The following is a 20282-nucleotide window of genomic DNA, read 5'->3' on the forward strand; positions in this document are numbered from 1 at the left end:
TAGCATTAAAGTATAGCCTAGCTAAAAATATAGAATCGTACAAGTGCTTATCACACTCTAGCATTAAAAAAAGATGAGGACTTCACTCACAGAATATGAAATACATACAGCTGTGTTGTTATCTGTGATGTGGTCTGCAAATGAATGTAGACAGATGAACATCTGAGGATGGCAGAGACAGTGCAGTCTGCTGACACATCTGTAACCTTCATCAAGGTCAAAGTTAATCAAAAAAGAGTTTACTGTTTCTCTTGACAACTTAACTGGGATCTGCTGAACACCACCTTATTAACTGACCCAGTTCTGGATCAGTGCAAAAAAATCTTAACTAACTGGTTAGGAAAAGTGACATGTATAAACAAGTTATTCCAATTAGGGATCTCTGAACTACCTGATAAATATGCTTTTTGTACCAATGCGTCCACCTTTCCTAATAGACACCATTTCTGAATAAATGGGTGCATTTCTTGCAACTATAGGACGTTTTATATGCCATGTAACTGATTCAAGTTCAATGCTGATTCGCTGATGACATTACAAGAATACACACAGTCTCAAGCCATTCAGTATACAATTATATCATTACCAAAAGTCATGGCAAAGACATGTAAATATGCAAATTATAAACCAACTTTATATGCACTGCATGTTAACCACTTACCTGTCACTCCACCCTTTTGAGTGGGGGGTGAAAGTTGATGTGCAGCTTCAAATGAATATAACTTTGGCATTTTTTGGTCTAAAAGCCTAATCTTGGTCTTGTTTTAAAGACGACAATGTAATGTTTTTGAAAGGTGAAAATATTTAACAGAAAAATTGTTATAGCAGTTTAAATTTATTTTAATAATTAAAAATAATGCAATAACATATTAATTTGATAAATAAAATTATAAAAATGAAAATGTTTCACAAAAGTAATAATGTAAACATGAGGCCATATGTCTCAAGCAATTGTGATCCAAATTTTAATTTAAAATCACAAAAAATGAGGTTTGTGTAACCCTTTTAGTGGTTTTACCAACAACTGCCACTAGGTGTCAACGGTTTGCTGCATTCTCTTGTCACAAATTAATAAAATACTGTCACTGCATTATTATAACTGCTAACACGTTTTGAAATATGAAAACTACATTCTTAGAGCTTTCCAATGATATATAGTTTGTCAACATTTTTGAAGATTTATAATATGATATTAGAATTATGAATATATAAAATTAATATGCATTCCTATGGGGGGTGGGGTCATGTAACTAAAAACTGTCACTACATTATTTCTATCATCAGATGACCTTGAAATATGAAAAATACATTCTGAGAGCTTTCCAGTGATATATAGTTTATCAAGATTTTTTAGGTTTAGAGTAGGGGTTTAGTGTTAGAAATGTGTAAAAACAAATTGGGCCTACATGTTGGCCTGTGACCTTTTAGAAGTGGACACTTACTACATCATTTCTTTCCCAAAATTTTGATGAAATATGAAAACTACACTCTAAGAGCTTTCCAAAGATATATAGTTTGACAAGATTTTTTAGGTTTAAAACAGGGTATTAGTGCTATACATATGTAAAAACAAATTGGGCCCACCTCTGGCCCGTGACGTTTTAGAAACTGACTCTGACTATGTCATAATTTTCCAAAAATTGTGATGAAATATAAAAACTACACTCTTAGAGTTTTCCAAAGATATATAGTTTGTCAAGATTTTTAGGTTTAGGATAGGGTATTAGTGTTATAAATATGTAAAAACAATGTGGGCCCGCTTGAGGGCCCGTGACCTTTTAGAAAATGACTCACACTATGTCAATATTTTCCCAAAATGATGATGACAAATGAAAACTTCACTCTTAGAGCTTTCCATTGATATACAGTTTGTCATAATTGGATAAAAATTCATATGCAAAACACTGAATTAATTGTAGGCATCCCACTGGTGCGAAAGTGACATTTAGCATGACATAAATGTTTTGAAGCACACTCTCTTCATAAATTAATCAATTACTCTCCCTACATAATTTATTTTATAAAACACTGCTGAAATATGTATTCTAGAGGCTTAGACCTTTCCAAAAATATATAGTTTGTCATGATTCAATAAACATTTACATCCAAAATATTGAAGTAAACCTAGGTGTTCCTCTACAGGAACAGTGACTTAAACTACATCTCACACATTGTATTTTTCTGAACAATGTCACGTGCCCTTGTGATGTCCTTCCTTTCAATTAAGTTTTATAAGAAGCCTGAATGAAACGATGGAATCAAGATAGATTCCCTCCGGGGCACAGAGTTCTTGAAATGTCATTTGAAACATTTTATGCATTTATAATTTACATTTTGTAAGTGCAGCGGGCATATCCACTAGTGCTCACTCCACCATATAAACTTCATTAGAGGAGATAAAGGGGGACTTCTGAACTGAATCCAGCATTCTAACAATTGGAGCAGCAGCTGCCCCTCACTCTGTGATCTGAATAACAAACAAAACATTTATGTGACCCGCAGAGCAACACATATTACAGATTATCCCACGGGCCTGCTGAATGCATTATTTTGATTGGTTATTTTGAAATGTTCCATGGGTGTTGATTATATCTCTGTAAAACGCACACCTAACCTGTCAAATGTCTTAAAATAATCACCAGATCAATATTTGTTGCAACCACGCCACGGTATAAGCGGAATAATTTACTCCGGTCCTTTGAATTATTTAAAAATAATGCACACCTTGTCAACGGCCTGTTGTGAATTATTCCTTACATGCCTACTATTTCTGTTTTTCCTCTATGTCATGTGAATATGGACTTTTAGGTTTAGCTGTTACAAACAGGGGCGTCGGACTGGGGGTAAAACCAGTACTGATTACCAGGGCCCCAAAGGAAGAGAGGGCCCTTAAAAAGTCTGGACTATATTATGGGGGTGGGGCATGGGGGCCCATCAAGACTGCCAATGCATAGGGCCCGAGATCTTGTGCAATTTGCATTTGAAGATATCAAAGAAAAGTGCACAAAAAAAAAAACACACCGCTGGGTAAAAATTGACCCATGCATCTGGGTTTTTTTAACCCAACTGTTGGGTCATTAAACCCCATGGTTGCATAACAACTTTTATTACACGGCTCTCTGGAATGCTTGATTCTGATTGGTCAGTTGAGACATTTGCAGGTTCGTTCTTTTCAAATAATAACCGCTCCAAAATAATAACGCATAGCCGGACTACTTTCACGAGTAAAATCGCTCCGCGCCAATAAAGATCAATAAAGATTACTGTCTGTTTGGCGCCATCTTGTGACAAACACTCGACAACCACGACAAGACACAGAGAGCTTACTGAGACTGAACTTGACAAAATAGAGCATGACAGCTACGAAGCCAACACACAAAAAAATACAGAATGGGCATTAAAACATCTCAAAGACTGGCTAAAAGAGAAAAAATGGAGACAAGTATGAAGCAGAGGATCTTAATAAGGTATTACGATCATTTTATGCATCTGTGCAAAGTTTCGCGGAAGGATAAAAATGTTAATTTAAAACAAATATGCCAATAAAATGTTTCAAATTCATATTCATGTCCAGTTTTTTTTCTTATGTGGCAAGTAGCCGTGTAATAAGCGGGATAATGTAGAGGCAGCCGGTAGTTATTGGGAAATAAGCCCCTTCAGTGTGATACAAGACCCTCCGCTACGCGTCGGGTCCTGATCACACTGTCGGGGCTTATTTCCCAATAACTACCGGCTGCCTCTACATTATCCCTTACTTAACCCAGCATGTAATAATTTTACCCAGCATGTGTTCTGTCCAATATTTACCCATTATAGGTTAAAAATAACCCAGCCATTTTTAGTGTGTAAGTATAACAATCTTAGCAGCAGCAGTTTATATCACACTAACCTTTGAGATAATGACATTAAATAAGTTTGAAAGTGCAAAACCACAGAACCTTAAAAGAGATTATATAAAAGATACAGTGTGACAAGGAGACTGAGGGTAAATATTTTATTAGTGTTTGACACCTCGGGCTTGAGGAAGATCTGCTTTTTATTCCAGCACAGTCTTTCAGATCATTGACTGTGCACCATCAACACAAAATTGTTTATACTGCCTATATATATATATATATATATATATATATATAATGTTTTTGGGGCTTTTTAAATTTTTGTTTTGCGGCATTAATTAATTATTAAATACGATTAAATTAAATAAATTAAGTAAAATGCATTCACCACTTGAACATAATCTTATGTGTGCGAAATAGTCCCCTGTAATATTAAATAGTGCACAATTTGATATATAAGTGGAATGCACTGAGTTGCTTTGGATAATACATCTGCCAAATGCATAAATCTCTCCATATTTCAAACCCTGTTGGGAAAGTTTCTCAAACCCTGTTGCAAATAATGGCAGAACTAAAGACATTCATTGATGAGAGCAACAGTGTACATGTGGTACAATAATAGTCCTACATATGTAAAATTAATCAAATAAATGCGACCCTGGTTGTGAATACCAGGCTATAATTTATCAAAGAATCAAATTTTGACTCAATGTTTTCAAATTGATTTCAATCTTTGACATGATCTTACTCAGTCAGCATTAAATGTATTAACGTTATATTGTCACAAAATGTTATTTACATTAGGATGAAAACTGACTAGCTGGGATTTCACAAGACTGGGTCACAAATGATTTACACCATCAAACTGAGTTTAATAAAGCCATGAATCAAAATCAAATCTCCGGTGAGAGATCAAACACAAACTCAATATGATATGAAATAACTCAACAAAATGTAAAGGCGTCAAACACTGCAGATAGTTGCTGGCACAAAGTTTATAACATAAAAAAACACAAATATAATTCATTTGTTTGTTTTCCATATAATTTAAGTCAATCTAATTTGTTACCGACTCTCTGTTTGACAGATACAAGTATTATTTCAACTCTTAGTGATGATTATGTGGAAAGAGAAAAAAACAAAACCACCTTTACCAGCCCACAAGAGACTACCTATACGGAGGCGACATCAAGGGCAGACGCATAAATACTGTAGGCACAAACATACACACAAAGCAACATACAGTACACAACAAAGCAGGACTCATCACAGCCTCTTTGGGCAGTACGCTGGGCATCTAATCTTTTTAAGATCGTGTAATCAGATGGAAGTCACAACACATTCATCAGCCTTACCCAAGGTGCTCTCTTCTATAATGACAGCAAAATCAATCCCGGCTCTGTTTATCACCTCATGCTCATGTCAGCTCACCTTAAAGACCGCATGAAATTAAAATTGAAGTAGAGGCTTGTAGTCCATGTTAAAATACTGATGACTCATGTTGCACCAGACAGATTTTTCTCCAATCAAACGCTCAAGAGTGAGTATGCCATGGTTCTGTATAACTACTAATTCGATGGCTAGGTTAATAAAGGGATACGTCTTGCACAAATATATCTTTTTAACAGAAAATATGTCAATTCAGAAGAGACTCGGGATCTTCTGGTTACTATTTTGCATAAACAAAACATAAATAACTCTTAAAACAGACTCATGAGGAAGAACAGTGACATATCCTATATATATATATATATATATATATATATATATATATATATATATATATAAAAAAACTCTTTTAGAGACCATAACAAAATATCAACATGGGCCCACAGATGATGTTCTACATCAGGATATGTTAACATATTTCAATGGATATCATGTTTAAATTACACACTCACATAGTACCCTGCATGTTCAATCACGAAAACAGTAATATATTTGTATAAAAATAGGAATGTGACCTTAAAATAACTATTTAAAAAGAAAACATGGAACAAGTATAACAAGGAGCACAAGTTATCGACATATTTTACACGCTTGAAAAAAGGAGTGTAAAAATAGCACATTTTAACATTGCACTCAAAGGTGTCACATCAAACAGCAGCAACATTATCCAGCTTTTCATTGGCCGTCTTTCATTTGTCATGTGATCTCAGCATAGGTGATGGGATTCTGAAAAATCAAACAAAAAGCAAAATTTCACAAATAGAACCATTTTATTTGTAAAAAAAGTTTATTAAACCAAAATATTATTAATTTATCTTTAAAAAATGCATAGTTGGCATAGTCCAGCTACACTGCTACAGTGTAGGTGTCTCCAACCCTGCTCCTGGTGAGCTGCCGTCCCCCAGTCAAACACAGGTGAACCAGCTAATCAAGGTGTTCAGGGTTGCTTGATAATTACAGACAATGTCCCAAATGGCATGCTCCGGACTTGTGGACTTCCTCAGAGTGACATCATGTAGTGCAAACCTTAGGGACCCTGAACGCGAGTCCACGAGGGATCACCGGAGTCGTGTTTTGGGACAGATTCGAGCGTCACATCATAAATTAAAGAGAAGTTGCCCGTCAGTGTGAACTCCTCCCATCCGTTATCCGATTGATCTGATTATTCTTTCGCAAGGAGTTCTGGGTTGGTGAAGTGCATGGAGCCTGCAGCAGTGCGGGCTTCATCGAAGATCGCATCAAGGGTTCAAAGGGGGCACTGATGAGGACACCTATGGACTCATAGACTAAGCAAGCATAATGCAATTTAAGGCCACGAGACCGTAAATCCACATGAAGTGCGCCATTTGGGCCTTTAAACCGGTGAGTAACATTTTGCTATGGTTTCCGGGTTGAACGACATGTTTCCCGGAAACGGGGTGCACCGGGGGTTTGATATACGTTTTCTCTTGTTTGTTGGGTGTGTCAGAACTGCAGTCCAATCAGCAGCAAGTAAATAATCCACGCGGTACTAAAGAGACAGCTCACACAATTGGTCCAAGTTGGAATGTTGTCTTTCATCCTGGACAGCAAACATTTTCACAAACATACCTTAAAAAAATACTGGTGGTGTGCATCTTGAGACAAAACAATAGCACTGATATATGTCAGTGCAAGACGTTTTAAATGAAGGCAGCTCAAACATGCATTTTAGTCTGGGACTAGGATAAGCCCTGTCTGGGAAACTGCCCCATAAAGTTTGGCAATTTCAAATATATACTGTATGTAATAATGTGTCCATTATTAATATGTGCAATGAATTCAAACATTCAGACTCCTTAGACAGATAATCCAAGTCTTCTACTTGGCTGGCCTCCACAAAACCCAGACCTAAACATTAGTGCCTGACCTCACTTCAAAAGGCCCTTATTTGTGTCTGAGTAAAAGCAAACCCAATTAAACATTGTGTTCCAATAAGCTAAAACTAGCTATCGATATAAAGATATCGTAGATCAGTTCAGAATTAAGACCTAGCTGGCATACTAGATTTTAACACAGCTGAACAAATATGAGCTCATTTAATACCTCTCTGCCTCTGCAAAGTTAAAGACACTTTCTTTTGCTGTGAGAATAAGTAATATATACCTAAAAGATGAATGACACCGCCTTGAAATAACCTGCTTTTGTTGTATGAGTGCTAGCCGTGCATTGCAGCTGTACTGTACAGTATGTTTTGGGCATGCACTTAATTTTAATGGACTGTGTTATACAGCCCCTAGGCTCACTCATACTTGAATCTAAAATGAATCCTGGGAAGTCATATCGAACTATTAATCAGACGTAGGTGGAAGTACCATTGCTGGATTTTGAGGCAATATTTGAGAAGAGACTTTGGGTATAAGACCTATTGAGAATTGTATGTAATTTCTGTTGAACAATGCTGTTGAATACTGATCTATATGGGGTAGATAAGAACAGGCCTTTCATAAGAAAGTCTCTAATGCGTCCTACTGTATTTTTTGCATTAAAATCACACAGTGCATGCTGATGCTGATATTGAGCATCATAGTCCAAAATGCAAATCAAGGATTTAAAAGTCTGTTTACACATGCCAGGCTTTTAGGATTTCAAACAGCTTTTATTAAAAGCTTTTCTGAAGTATATTGGTTGAAAAATGTTCATCATAAATGAATCATCATAAATGTGAAGTCTATGTCAGCTTAAGCACGTGTTATTATTAAAGCAAAAAAGGAGATAATAAACAAAAGAAATTTACGTTTGATTTTCATTAGTCAATAGCTGTGTTTTCTTTCTGTGTCTGTGCATCGCTGTGCACCACCCTTAGGATGTAAACATACTGTATTTGTCACGGTTTGAAGGCTTGATCCTTTGAGGACAGCCTCACAAGTCTAAGCAAATAGCTAAAATAAGACGCCCCAGTCTGGATGATCCATAGTTGCATCACCGCTGTTTCCTTCCTCCGCACCTGTCAGCGGGACACAGCTGAGACGTTTCTGACTTATTCAAATAAATAATTTATTATTGGAAAATATGACACCTTGATGTACTGTAGAATAAACTAACTATAAAACAAATTAATCAACCATAGAAATATGTAAAACTAAAATAGTAATAATATAGTAATAATATTAATACACATTGTTTATAATTAAATAAATAATAAAACTAAAATTTATTTGCAAAAAAATTTATTTAACAAAAGTTTTAAATGTTTATTTTAAAATATTCAGCCATTATAGGCCAGGCATTCGTTCTATCCTTTGCGGCTTTTGAGGCTGCATTTTAAGCAGCCTTCGAATTGGGGCGGCCCTACAAGTCTTATGCAATTAAGCTCAATTCGGCCTTACACGCTGCTGTGACGCAATTGGTCAATGCAGCTTTCAAATTGGGACACAGCTATTTTGTTGCTGTTCACAGTCAGTCAGGGGCTATTTTTCCAGCAGAAGGAAAGGCTTGTAGTGATTTGACTTAAACAAAGTTGAATGATACATATTTTTTGCTTCAATTTTTGTTTTAAAGCATATTTCATTTTTGTATCCGCTTCGAAGCGTTTCAAACAACACCCTTCAGCCGTATTCCACGATACAGCACAGCCTCTTGTACCTTATTGCTTACACACAGTACTGCCTGTGCATTTAACAGCAAGTTTGTCAAGAGGAAATGCTGTAGAAAAAAAAACATAATAGTAAAAGACACTCATTGTTTCCCCATTTCAGTAGGCATCGCTACATATAGTGACTCAGAATGTTTAGTATCAAAAACAGGATTTCTAAAGCCCTTTTGACACAGGCATAACGGAAAATACACGGAAAATGTATCCAGGATTTGTCTGGGATCGTTTGATTTTTGATTCATTCACACTGTCAATGATTTTCCGAAATCTATGATTGCGTTCACACACATAAAGTTTCTGGAAACACACGTGACGTGTTTAAAGTCCGGCACCTGTAGTTTTTTCTTCGCAGCGTCTTAAAGCAACACCAAAGAGTTTTTTTTTCCTTAAAATAATGTTTCCAAAAAAGTTTCAGTGGTTCATCCACTCAAAACAGGGTGAATGGCACTTTCACATTCGCTTTGAAGCCCTCTATCGGCCAAAACCGCACTAAAGAAGTTTCCAACCGTCGGGTAGTGGTCCTGTAGTTCGAGTGAAAACTACAAAAACTTGCTTTACGGCAGACCTACAATCCAATCAGAGCCAGCTATGCTGCAGTATTTACGACAGTGGTAATGAACAATTACGCCTATAACCTGTAGGGGGAGCAAAGAGCAATAAGTCTTTAGTGTTGCTTTAAGTTTGATTATTATCTGTTATTTCTCTCTCCAGAAACCATGCATTTTTGTTTATGATAAGACTATAAATGAGCGTTTGACGTTCCAGTCTAGTATGCTGGTGAATGACCCCATCTTTAGCGTGGATAGTGATGAGCTCCCTTATCTCTGCTTCAGTCCAGTTTGCAGACATTTCTCATCCTGAATGTTAATCTGCATTTAAATCCCTCATTTTAAAGAGCTGAACCATAACTTTATTGTTGGGATGACACGCATCATCACTACGACATTATTTCTGCATCTTGTTCGCACAAAGGGCTTTCCAGGAATGTTATGGGAATGTTACTAGGTCCTCTTTCTGGGAGCGATCAGTGTTTGCAGAAGCCTGTCTGCCAATTTTACGGTATTTTCCGGGACCAAAGTGCTGTGTGAATGAGGTTTAAGTGGTGCAGACTGTATCTGTGTATTTTTTTGTAAAACTGGAAGATCAGCTTGCAGATTAACTCTGATCTTGTGACACATATACAAGAAAACTGGCCTGAGGCAACACAATCGAATGAACATACAGAAAAGAAATAATGGGATTTACCAGGAAAAGAGATTTAACATTCTTCAGAACATAATATCAAAGGCTGTTCAATGTGATGGTTGTCATGAAAAGTGTTTTAATTTTTGGAAATGACTCAAGTGAATAATAATGTTACTCTGCCTCATGCATTGCCATTGAACTCTTCATTCTCCTCTTTTCCATACAATAAAAGTGAATGGGGACTAAAAGCAAACCCCAAAAATGTCAAAGTACTGTTTGAGCATAAAAACATCATCCTTGTGTATGATTTTATGCATGAACGCTAATGGTTGAATACCTGCGAGGCTATGTATTTCTCCATGGCATCTTCCATCCTGGGCTGTGTAAGCACAGGACCACTGGACACACTCTCTTCCGGCGGTATCTCATCGAGTAAGGGCTTTCCTTTGAAGTTTTTCACCACATACACCACCTAACACGAGATCACCCATAGGAAAACAAAAGAAAAATAGGAAAAGATGTCAGTTTTACACTTCTCAAAGGCCTTTTTGTAGCACACATAGAAAACTCTAGCCTTTCAGGCTGTAAATGATGATCTTATAAGTCTCAAAAGGGCAAAGATTCTCGCATGACTTGTTGCCCGCAGTAAAAGGTTCAGTGTTCTTTCAGGAGAGAAGAAGCATGCGAGTCCATGTCCTGGAGGACATTCATCCATTATCACACCAAAATGAGTGTTTTCAATGAGACATTATGAGCATAGCTCAGCCAGACTCCAGCATAGCCCAAAGGAGGATTTCAAAAAAAGAGGGAATCTCAGTTCTCTGTTTTGTGCTGTCTGTATATATTCTATCTAAACGGTATGGTGCACAACCAATCACTAAGGAATTAAGAGCTAATAACAAGACCACCAAAACCATACAGTACACACAAAACTTTGCATATGCCCTTTGTGTTGGTAATATGGTGTGTTCTCAATTTTGGTTCTAAAGACTCAAAGCACTGCATGATTTAGGAGGATGTATAATTGAATGTGATGTGTTTTGTGTCCATGTTAACCTTCCTTCCTTCCACCCCTCCTCCAACTTACCCGAACTGCAGAAATAGGTCAGTGCTTTCTGTATCTCTGCCTCATAAGTACAGCACAACATAACATTTATGTCTTTCACAAACTGACACAATATGAAGCAAGCATGCATTAACTGATCATATTTGAGTGTTTATTATGGTTTACAATGGGTTTCCCAAGTGACTCATTTAAAAGTTTTAGTAATATATTATATTCCCTATCCAGTAGCCTGATGTAATTACTTAACATTGTTTATATGAAGTTTGCATTACAGCTTACATGTGTTATGTAATCAGAGAATTAATAGTAGATTTAGTAACTATTTATAAGAGCACCAATTATCTGGGGCCGTATTCACAAAGCATTTTATCTTACCACTAAGAGTACTCCTAAATCGCACTAAAAGATTTTAGCTAGGAGTTTTCTCTTAAAAGTTATTCACAACCCCTTTCAGACCTACTTTTAGTAAGGAAAAATGATAACTCCTAAACTAAGAGTGAGTCTTCGTTGCTAAGGATGACGTCAATTCTCATGCACGAGCTGCCTCGCAATGACCACGGTGATTGGTTGTTAGATGACAGGGCTGTCATGCGGAACATAACACAGACGCGCCAAATCATGGAATTACAACATCGAAATATGTCTGTGTCCCTACACAAAATAATAATAGTAATGCCATCGAAATGCATATATAAAAGAAAAGTCGTGAATTAAATTAAATTAAATTAAGCTAGCCTAATACCCAAATGAAAACCGCCAATTGCCTTATAATAAAAAACGACATTGCATTAACACTTGCTTGATTAATTTACATCATATTAGCCTAATTAGACTACTTAAAGGTAGGGTAACACATTTTGAAAAATGCTAACGGTAGCCGCCTAGCAATGAAATCCCGATCCCACCCTCAAGTCAAATCGCCATCCAAAGTCACGCCTCTTTCCAAACACATGAACACGCACGGATCAGACGGTCACGTCTCATGTCTCATTCACCAGTGAGAAAACTTTGCAGTACAAAGTGAATAACACTTCCAAAATAACCAACATAAACAACTGGTTTACATCAGAATTAGTTTAAGCACACGTTCGATTGTGTAGACGTAGTAACTATATCGTTATGCTAATCCGGAAAACGAACACAAATTTCAACACAACGTTTCATCAAAGTAGAATATCTGAATCCATCTCAGTACAAACATATCGCGTACCTACCTTACCAAAATAAACAGTGCAACGACCCTTTCAGACCCTTTGCCTCCTGTAGCTGTTTGCATCTCGCGGTAAAGCAGTAAAGTTACCGATGTTAATTTGGGTTTTTGCTCTTGCTGATCCAGGCAGTTTTTGCTGTTGTTGTTATAAAAGATGCATTTAGTTTTGTTGCTCCTGTGTAGGTTGTCAATTCAGCAGAAAAGTTTGCTGTTCTCGCTGTTTACAGACAGAGCGCACGTGAACGCGCCGATGACGTATGGTATCTGCGTGGACTCGCTGCGCGGTGGGAATTCAAATTACGCTTACGTATGAGGGACAAAAAAGGAAACGTCCGTTCGGACCGAAATCTATGATTTGTTGAAAATTTTTTGGTCCTACGCCTTTCACAGATGACATAAATTTTTACAAATACATTTAAACAACTTAACACAGTGATTGCTATCAGAATGTGAGGACACTTTTAACCAGCATAACTAAAAATGTTTCAGGATCAAATCTGTTACCCTACCTTTAAAGCAAGGAAATGTTGCCCATATTGAAGAAGCCTAATGTAATAGTTAAATGACGGTGGATTACGAACTCGCCAAAACGGAAAACAAAGCCCAACTGGATGCAGGATCAGTTACTGCAGCTGGCCCAGTTGGTGCTGAAAAAAAGAAAAGTAATAAAAGGAAAATTTGGCACTGAGATATCAAGCAAAACTAAGCGTGAGATGTGGGAGACAATGATGCGCGGGTCAATGTACAAAACAACCGGCACCCGACCAACGTTTTCAACTAACCCGCCCGCAACTCAGACCGCAAAAAGTAAAAAATAAATAGTGTACCCGACCCGCTCCCCTGCATTTTTTTTTAAAGTAGTAATTGTTTAAAATAGTTAACTGGTATCTGTATTTCAAACCGACCGCGACCCAAATATCATAAAAAAATATTTTTGGATGACTCGTAACCGCGGGTGACCGCAGGCACCTGGGTAGGGTTGCACCAGTCATTCGTAAGTTCTTACTTAAGCTGGGACGTAAAGTCCAAACTAGAGGCTTAGTAACTACTAGCTAGTTTATAACTAACTCTTTACTTTATTCGGTTGCACCATTTGTTCTTAAGGCAGAGCGTAGCTAGTAGGTCGTAAGCTCTTCGTAAAGGAATGCCTTGTCGCATAGAATGACGTCTATTTTTCTTAACCCAATCACAAGGCTTATAATGGGTTAACAGGAAATAGTCTGAACAGTACGTAATTTCAAACTCATTCTTGTCTTGCCTAAACTGAAAGTTAAAAAAGATGTTAAAGCAAACGTTATCGAACTCAAAACATTACACTTTTAATTGAAAATATATCCCACACATGGAGGAGAAACTAAACAGGAAGAACTTTTAAATCGTATTTTAATTGATGGATACACAGAAAATTAAACAGTTCTTGAAAACTCATTGACGATCTTGCGGCTCTTCATAATTAATTACGAGCTCATCGATGTAATATAATCTGGCTGACATCTTATTCCAATGGTTATTCATGGACAGAGGCTTCCGTAAATATTTAGTTACAACGTATTGTTACGTTTAAACTAAGTTTAATGGTGCAACGCAAAAACATTTAGTAGTGTGTAAGTTGTAACTTAGTGCCCATTTACGTCGTAACTAAGCTACGTTGTAACTTACGCACAGCTGGTGCAACCGGCCCCTGCTCATTTCGGATCAACCCGCGCATCACTGGGGAGAGGATTTGTTTGCAGATCAACGCAGCATTCCCGCTTGTGTCACGGACCCCGGACGACTGCGAGAGGCGATGGTATGCATTACAATCGCAGTCGAGGGTTGAGATTGCAGCCTTTAAACGGGCAAGCATGGCAACAGGTTGGCGTACAATATTAAATATATAATATCATTATTGTTTCATGTAATTCTAAAAACTTCCTGCTTGTCATGAATGTAATGAATTATGAAACAACTGTCATAAACAATATGCTTACATTGTGAGGACTCTGCCATAATCTTGTTGGGTAATTATATCTAGTTGTGTATGGCAGGGTCCTGACAGTACAATATTTTGTGTGGGAGAACGTGGTTTTGGTATTGTCATATCAGACCACGTTTTTCCCGTGTCTTGTGACTTTTCCACCCTCCCTTGTATTCTCTTGTCATTGTGTGTTATTTTTCCCCGCTCCCTTGCATTTTCCAGTCTTTGTTTTTATGTCTTGTTTAGTCTAGTGTTCTGTTTTCATGCATATATATATTTATATATATTTATATATATATAAATATATTTATGGTTTTGTCTTGTTGGTATTGTGGTTGTCTTGTGTTTGTATGTGTTTTACAGGTTCACGTGTGCTTCCCTCACAGGTGTTCCTGTTCAGTGTGATTGCCTCCTCTCGTCTTCCTCACCTGTTGCTTGTTATCCTCTCGTCTGATCTGTGTATTTAATCCCTGTGTGTCTAGTGTGTCTTTGCAAGTCCGTTTGTCTTTATACTAGTCTGTCACAGTGTATGTTCTTGCCATTTCTAGCTACGCTAGTTCCTAGTCCTGTTTTGTGTCTGTTTCTAGTTGTGGAATTATCTCTCCTACCCCAGTCTGTGCTCTCTGCTACCCGGGAGTTTTTCTGTGGACTCTGATTACTCGACGGCTCTCAGAGACTGTTTCTCACTCACCAGTTACGGACCACTCTCCTTCTGCCTGCTTAACTGCCTGCCTGTTTTATTGACTGCCTTTTGTGCTTACAGCAGCGCACACTCGCCGCGGCATTGCCGCTGTCCAGTAGGAGGGTCCTTCAGCACTGAAGCTGCACGGCTTCTCCCTTCAGCACCACTAACGCTCTCTCTCTGCCCGCCACAGGATCTCCTCTTCCATCTGCCTCGAGTGCCTGTAGTCGGACTGTCATCTGGCCTTTTGTGGTTGGCCCCCACATATAGTCTCTCCCACCGTTCGCTGTCTGGCCGGAGCCCGAACGTGTGTGGCTCTCCTCCCCGGTGCTTGTGTGTGCTCCCCGCCTCAGCCGTCTGCCCTGGTGTGGCTTTATGCCCAGACCGCTATTGTCTGTTTACCCACATTATTATTTAAATAAAACCTTCTGTTTACTGCATTGGGATCTTCTCTGTTTTCTTGAGCCTGACAGAACGGACTTGCCATAACTGGATCCCGCAGAGATGGACCTATCCTGGTCTGATTACAGAAGCCGCCAAGCGCATATCCTGTTCGGCCTCCGGCAGAAGGGGGCTAACGTGAAGGATTTCGCCTTTGACTTCTTGAAGGCTGCCAAGTACTCTGGCTTCAACGAGGCTGAGCTAAAGGTGGTCTTTAATGGCTGCCTCGACAAGCCCCTCACTACGGCAGAGCAAAGGACCCTGAGACCCCTGGGCTTCCCGGAGACCGTGGAGTATCTTATGAACCGTGAAGAGCCAGGGGTTTCCACTGACATCTCTCATCCTGTCCCTTTGCCATCCATCCCGGAGGGGTGCGTTGTCGGGGTGATGACCCAGGAGAGTCCTGCGCCCTCCACATCCTGTCCGGTAAGCCCCGCCTCACCAGTCAGCCTTCGAGGGAAGCGCGAGAGGAGGATCTCGTTGGAGTCGGCGTCTGGGGGGGTCCTCCACGGATCTTGCCACTCCCACCACGGCGCTCATTCCACCTGCCCCACTCTCTGCACCGCGTCCTAAGAAGAAAAAGCGGAAGAAAGGATCCTCTATTCTTCAGCCAGCTGCCACCCCTCAGTCCTCTGAGAAGCAGCAGCCTCTGTCTGCTCCGCTGCAGCCCCTGCCGTCTGCGCAGCCTCTGTTGCAGCCCCTGCCATCTGCGCAGCATCCGCTGCAGCCCCTGCCATCTGCGCAGCCCACCGCAGCTGCCCTTGTCTCTGTCCCGTCTCCGCTGCCGTCCGCAGCGGCCCCTGTCACTGTCCCTGTGTTGTCTCCGCAGCCGTCCGCTGCACCTCCTGTCATTGTCCCCGCCTCGTCTCCGCTGCCGTCTGCAGCGACTCCTGTGAATGTTCCTGTGTTGTCTCCGCTGCCGGCCACAGCGCCCCCTGTCATGTTTCCTGTTTCCCCTCAGCCTGTCAACCCTGACCTAGTTGTTCCTGCCTTGCCCCAAGCTGTTTCCTCCCCACGGAACCCTGTTAGGCCTGCCCGGTCTCCCCGCACCCAACCCTCAGCTACTCCCTGGGGTCAGAGGTCTCGTCCTGTACCCAGTCCCATCCCTCCTCCTGTGAACGTTGTTGTTCCCCCGCCCCCCCTCCCTTGTTTGTTGTTCTTGTTGTCCCACCCGAACCCTCTAGTTGTTCTGTCTTGTCTTCCCTTGTTAGTGTTTGTCATGTTTTCGTGGGTGTTGTCCAGTGTCCAGTCTGTCTTGTCCTGTGTCTCTCCTTGAGGGCCGCCAGGTGGCGTCCCTTGAGGGGAGGGTCCTGTGAGGACTCTGCCATAATCTTGTTGGGTAATTATATCTAGTTGTGTATGGCAGGGTCCTGACAGTACAATGTTTTGTGTGGGAGAACGTGGTTTTGGTATTGTCATATCAGACCACGTTTTTCCCGTGTCTTGTGACTTTTCCACCCTCCCTTGTATTCTCTTGTCATTGTGTGTTATTTTTCCCCGCTCCCTTGCATTTTCCAGTCTTTGTTTTTATGTCTTGTTTAGTCTAGTGTTCTGTTTTCATGCATATATATATTTATATATATTTATATATATATATATATATAAATATATTTATGGTTTTGTCTTGTTGGTATTGTGGTTGTCTTGTGTTTGTATGTGTTTTACAGGTTCACGTGTGCTTCCCTCACAGGTGTTCCTGTTCAGTGTGATTGCCTCCTCTCGTCTTCCTCACCTGTTGCTTGTTATCCTCTCGTCTGATCTGTGTATTTAATCCCTGTGTGTCTAGTGTGTCTTTGCAAGTCCGTTTGTCTTTATACTAGTCTGTCACAGTGTATGTTCTTGCCATTTCTAGCTACGCTAGTTCCTAGTCGTGTTTTGTGTCTGTTTCTAGTTGTGGAATTATCTCTCCTACCCCAGTCTGTGCTCTCTGCTACCCGGGAGTTTTTCTGTGGACTCTGATTACTCGACGGCTCTCAGAGACTGTTTCTCACTCACCAGTTACGGACCACTCTCCTTCTGCCTGCTTAACTGCCTGCCTGTTTTATTGACTGCCTTTTGTGCTTACAGCAGCGCACACTCGCCGCGGCATTGCCGCTGTCCAGTAGGAGGGTCCTTCAGCACTGAAGCTGCACGGCTTCTCCCTTCAGCACCACTAACGCTCTCTCTCTGCCCGCCACAGGATCTCCTCTTCCATCTGCCTCGAGTGCCTGTAGTCGGACTGTCATCTGGCCTTTTGTGGTTGGCCCCCACATATAGTCTCTCCCACCGTTCGCTGTCTGGCCGGAGCCCGAACGTGTGTGTGGCTCTCCTCCCCGGTGCTTGTGTGTGCTCCCCGCCTCAGCCGTCTGCCCTGGTGTGGCTTTATGCCCAGACCGCTATTGTCTGTTTACCCACATTATTATTTAAATAAAACCTTCTGTTTACTGCATTGGGATCTTCTCTGTTTTCTTGAGCCTGACATACATTAAAGTGTGCTTTTAAGTGTTATGTGCAATGCTTTTTAGTTGGTGAAACTGTCCATGTAAAGGAGGATCAGCACCTAAGGCATTTTAAGATCCTTTGTGAATAGGTCTTAGTGAGTTAGGAGTCCTCTCGACTTTTAAGCTGTCCCAGACTTAGGTGCTACTTTTAGGGCTAAAATGCTTCGTGAATTACTCTTAGTGAAAAAAATTAGGAGTCCTAAAGTTAGGAGTGACACGCCCATAATTTTTAGGAGTTGCTCCTAAATTCACCAGTTAGGAGCTACTTTTAGCCTTAAAATTCTTTATGAATACGGCCCCTGATTCACAATTTTACATTTCCTTTGGTGTGTACAGTAAGTGTGTATTAGTACATGTTAGCGACATGCAAAAGGTACAAATCCCAAATTAAACGATGACGCGAGTTATCGTCTCCAACGTAAAACTCTTTTCTTGGACTACAACAAACACACAGATTGTAGGCAACAGTTTACTTCCTGATATTGGTGATGTAAACAAGACCGACATTATCATAATTTCTCCCGCTTTGGACTCAGCCTGTAAGTAAACTCCTGTTAGCATTGCATTGTGACCAAATCTTTCAAACATGGTAAGGAGCGTCACATTTCCGGCTAAAGTGAGAGGTATTCAGGCCAATCACAATGTACAGATTAGCTGGCCAGTAAAGGACACCGCATTTTTCAAATGAATGAGTTTTCTACAAAGTCAGTGTGTTTCAGGAAGAGAGGGAAATCTGGAGCTTTAAAAATTTACGGTATTTGAAAAATTATTAGTTTTTTAACCATAAACCATGCAAACACATTGTATTATACAAAATACACAAAATATCGTTGTTTTTTAGCAATGAGAAGGGTGCACTTTAATATCCCATTTTAGTTTTAGTTTAATTCGCCCAAGTGACATTGGGTTCAGGAGTGGGGCTTCATTCTTGATTTTTTATAATTAAAATTTTTTTTTTTAAAGAATTATTTAATTCTAAAATTTATTGGTTTATTTAACAAAGTTCAGAAGATGCGTGATCGTGTAATCCAACCAATCAGTGTAAACAGGTTCGTAGACGGGTTTGATCGGACGCATGTGCAGTCACGCGGTTACGTGTCTGGTCCGAACTTTCCTTCCGGTTTCTGTTTTTTAATGGTCTGGCTAGTTGCTGAAACTGAACTCTTTTTTTAACTGTCCGAGAAAGTAGTGAAGTTAAACACTCTGATGAAGTACAGACACTTGAAAAAAGTCAACATACTTGAATACTTTACACAATTTTGGATAAAGTTGTATGATGTAAATCTTACAAAAATGTACGGTTATTAGAAAAACCAACCATGAAGCTCCACCCCTAAACACAACCATCACTGGGGCAAAAGCAGATTGTAAAAAAGTGTTTAAATGAGTTCAGAGAAAGTGATATGAATTAGCCACCAATTCGTTAAAATGTAAAATAGCTTTAAATTGCCATGAGATTGTGTCATATAGTACTCTGAAAATTAACTCGGGTTGCCTTTGAGAAAGAGCACAAATTCCTTGCACTTAGTCATGACCCATGAGATTGATTTAAGAGTTTATGTATTTTGCTTTAAATTCTTTTCTTAAGCAAAACCTTGCTAACAATTCAATATGTTAGCGCAAGACCTTGCCTGAGTTGGTCTGCACTGACAATATTATCCTAAGTTCACATAAATGCAAAATTCTAAGACATATATTACAATGGACCAAAAAAGCACTGCACTACACCCAGATGTAAACTTTTTTTTCTTGAATTTTTTTCAAGAAAATAAACTGAACTCTGAACTCTTAAACAAATACCTTGTCAAAAATAACAAATGTTTTGGTTTCCTAGGTAATCTACGTGTTGTTTATTTTGCTTGTTATATAAATTAAATACTTTAAACGGATTTTGTTGTTATTGATTCTTAGCGGAGTTAACCAGAAGTTACGTGTTTTCCTCAAAAGTCGCTTGTTTGTTGTTACTGCTGAAACCGTCTATAGCTGTCCCTCACTTTTGTCCCAGCATCCATTCTCCACCACATCACCTCACTCTCGGCTGGTATCGATCCCAATTAAAAAGAGGGGAGAACTCTGGTTCCAGGCTAAAATTCCAAACTCGAATCCCTCCTCTTGGACCGCACGCTAAACATGCTTTGTTAACTTATCATATCTGATTGCATGTTAATGCGAACCCATGAAACAGACAAATTATTTTATCAGCATATCAACAGAATTAGTACAGTATTTCCCCTTTTAGCATAGTGACAATTTCACAAGTTCAAATAAAACCCGATGACATGACTGTTATAGATGATCAAGTATGAAATATATATGTATTTAAAAATGAACTCTGTATCTTTATGGCTGTGTATACCATGTAT

The 20282-nt window shown here is 39.4% G+C and overlaps 1 protein-coding gene across 2 annotated transcripts in view; it reads right to left on the reverse strand.

Moving 5' to 3' along the window:
- Positions 1-4227: 4227 nt before the first annotated feature.
- The window catches only part of plppr5a (phospholipid phosphatase related 5a), a 30034-nt gene continuing 13979 nt past the window's right edge, over positions 4228-20282 (reverse strand). For both annotated transcript variants that reach the window (XM_065276111.1, XM_065276110.1), the window contains exons 5-6: positions 10421-10555; positions 4228-6011 (exon numbers count right to left, since the gene is read on the reverse strand). In XM_065276111.1, the coding sequence (XP_065132183.1) occupies positions 5982-6011; positions 10421-10555 (165 nt within the window). In that variant the 3' untranslated portion in view covers positions 4228-5981. The remainder of the gene's footprint in view (positions 6012-10420; positions 10556-20282) is intronic.

The sequence above is a fragment of the Paramisgurnus dabryanus genome, chromosome 6 (genome assembly GCF_030506205.2).
Source record: "Paramisgurnus dabryanus chromosome 6, PD_genome_1.1, whole genome shotgun sequence".
Classification (NCBI taxonomy): Eukaryota; Metazoa; Chordata; class Actinopteri; order Cypriniformes; family Cobitidae; genus Paramisgurnus; species Paramisgurnus dabryanus.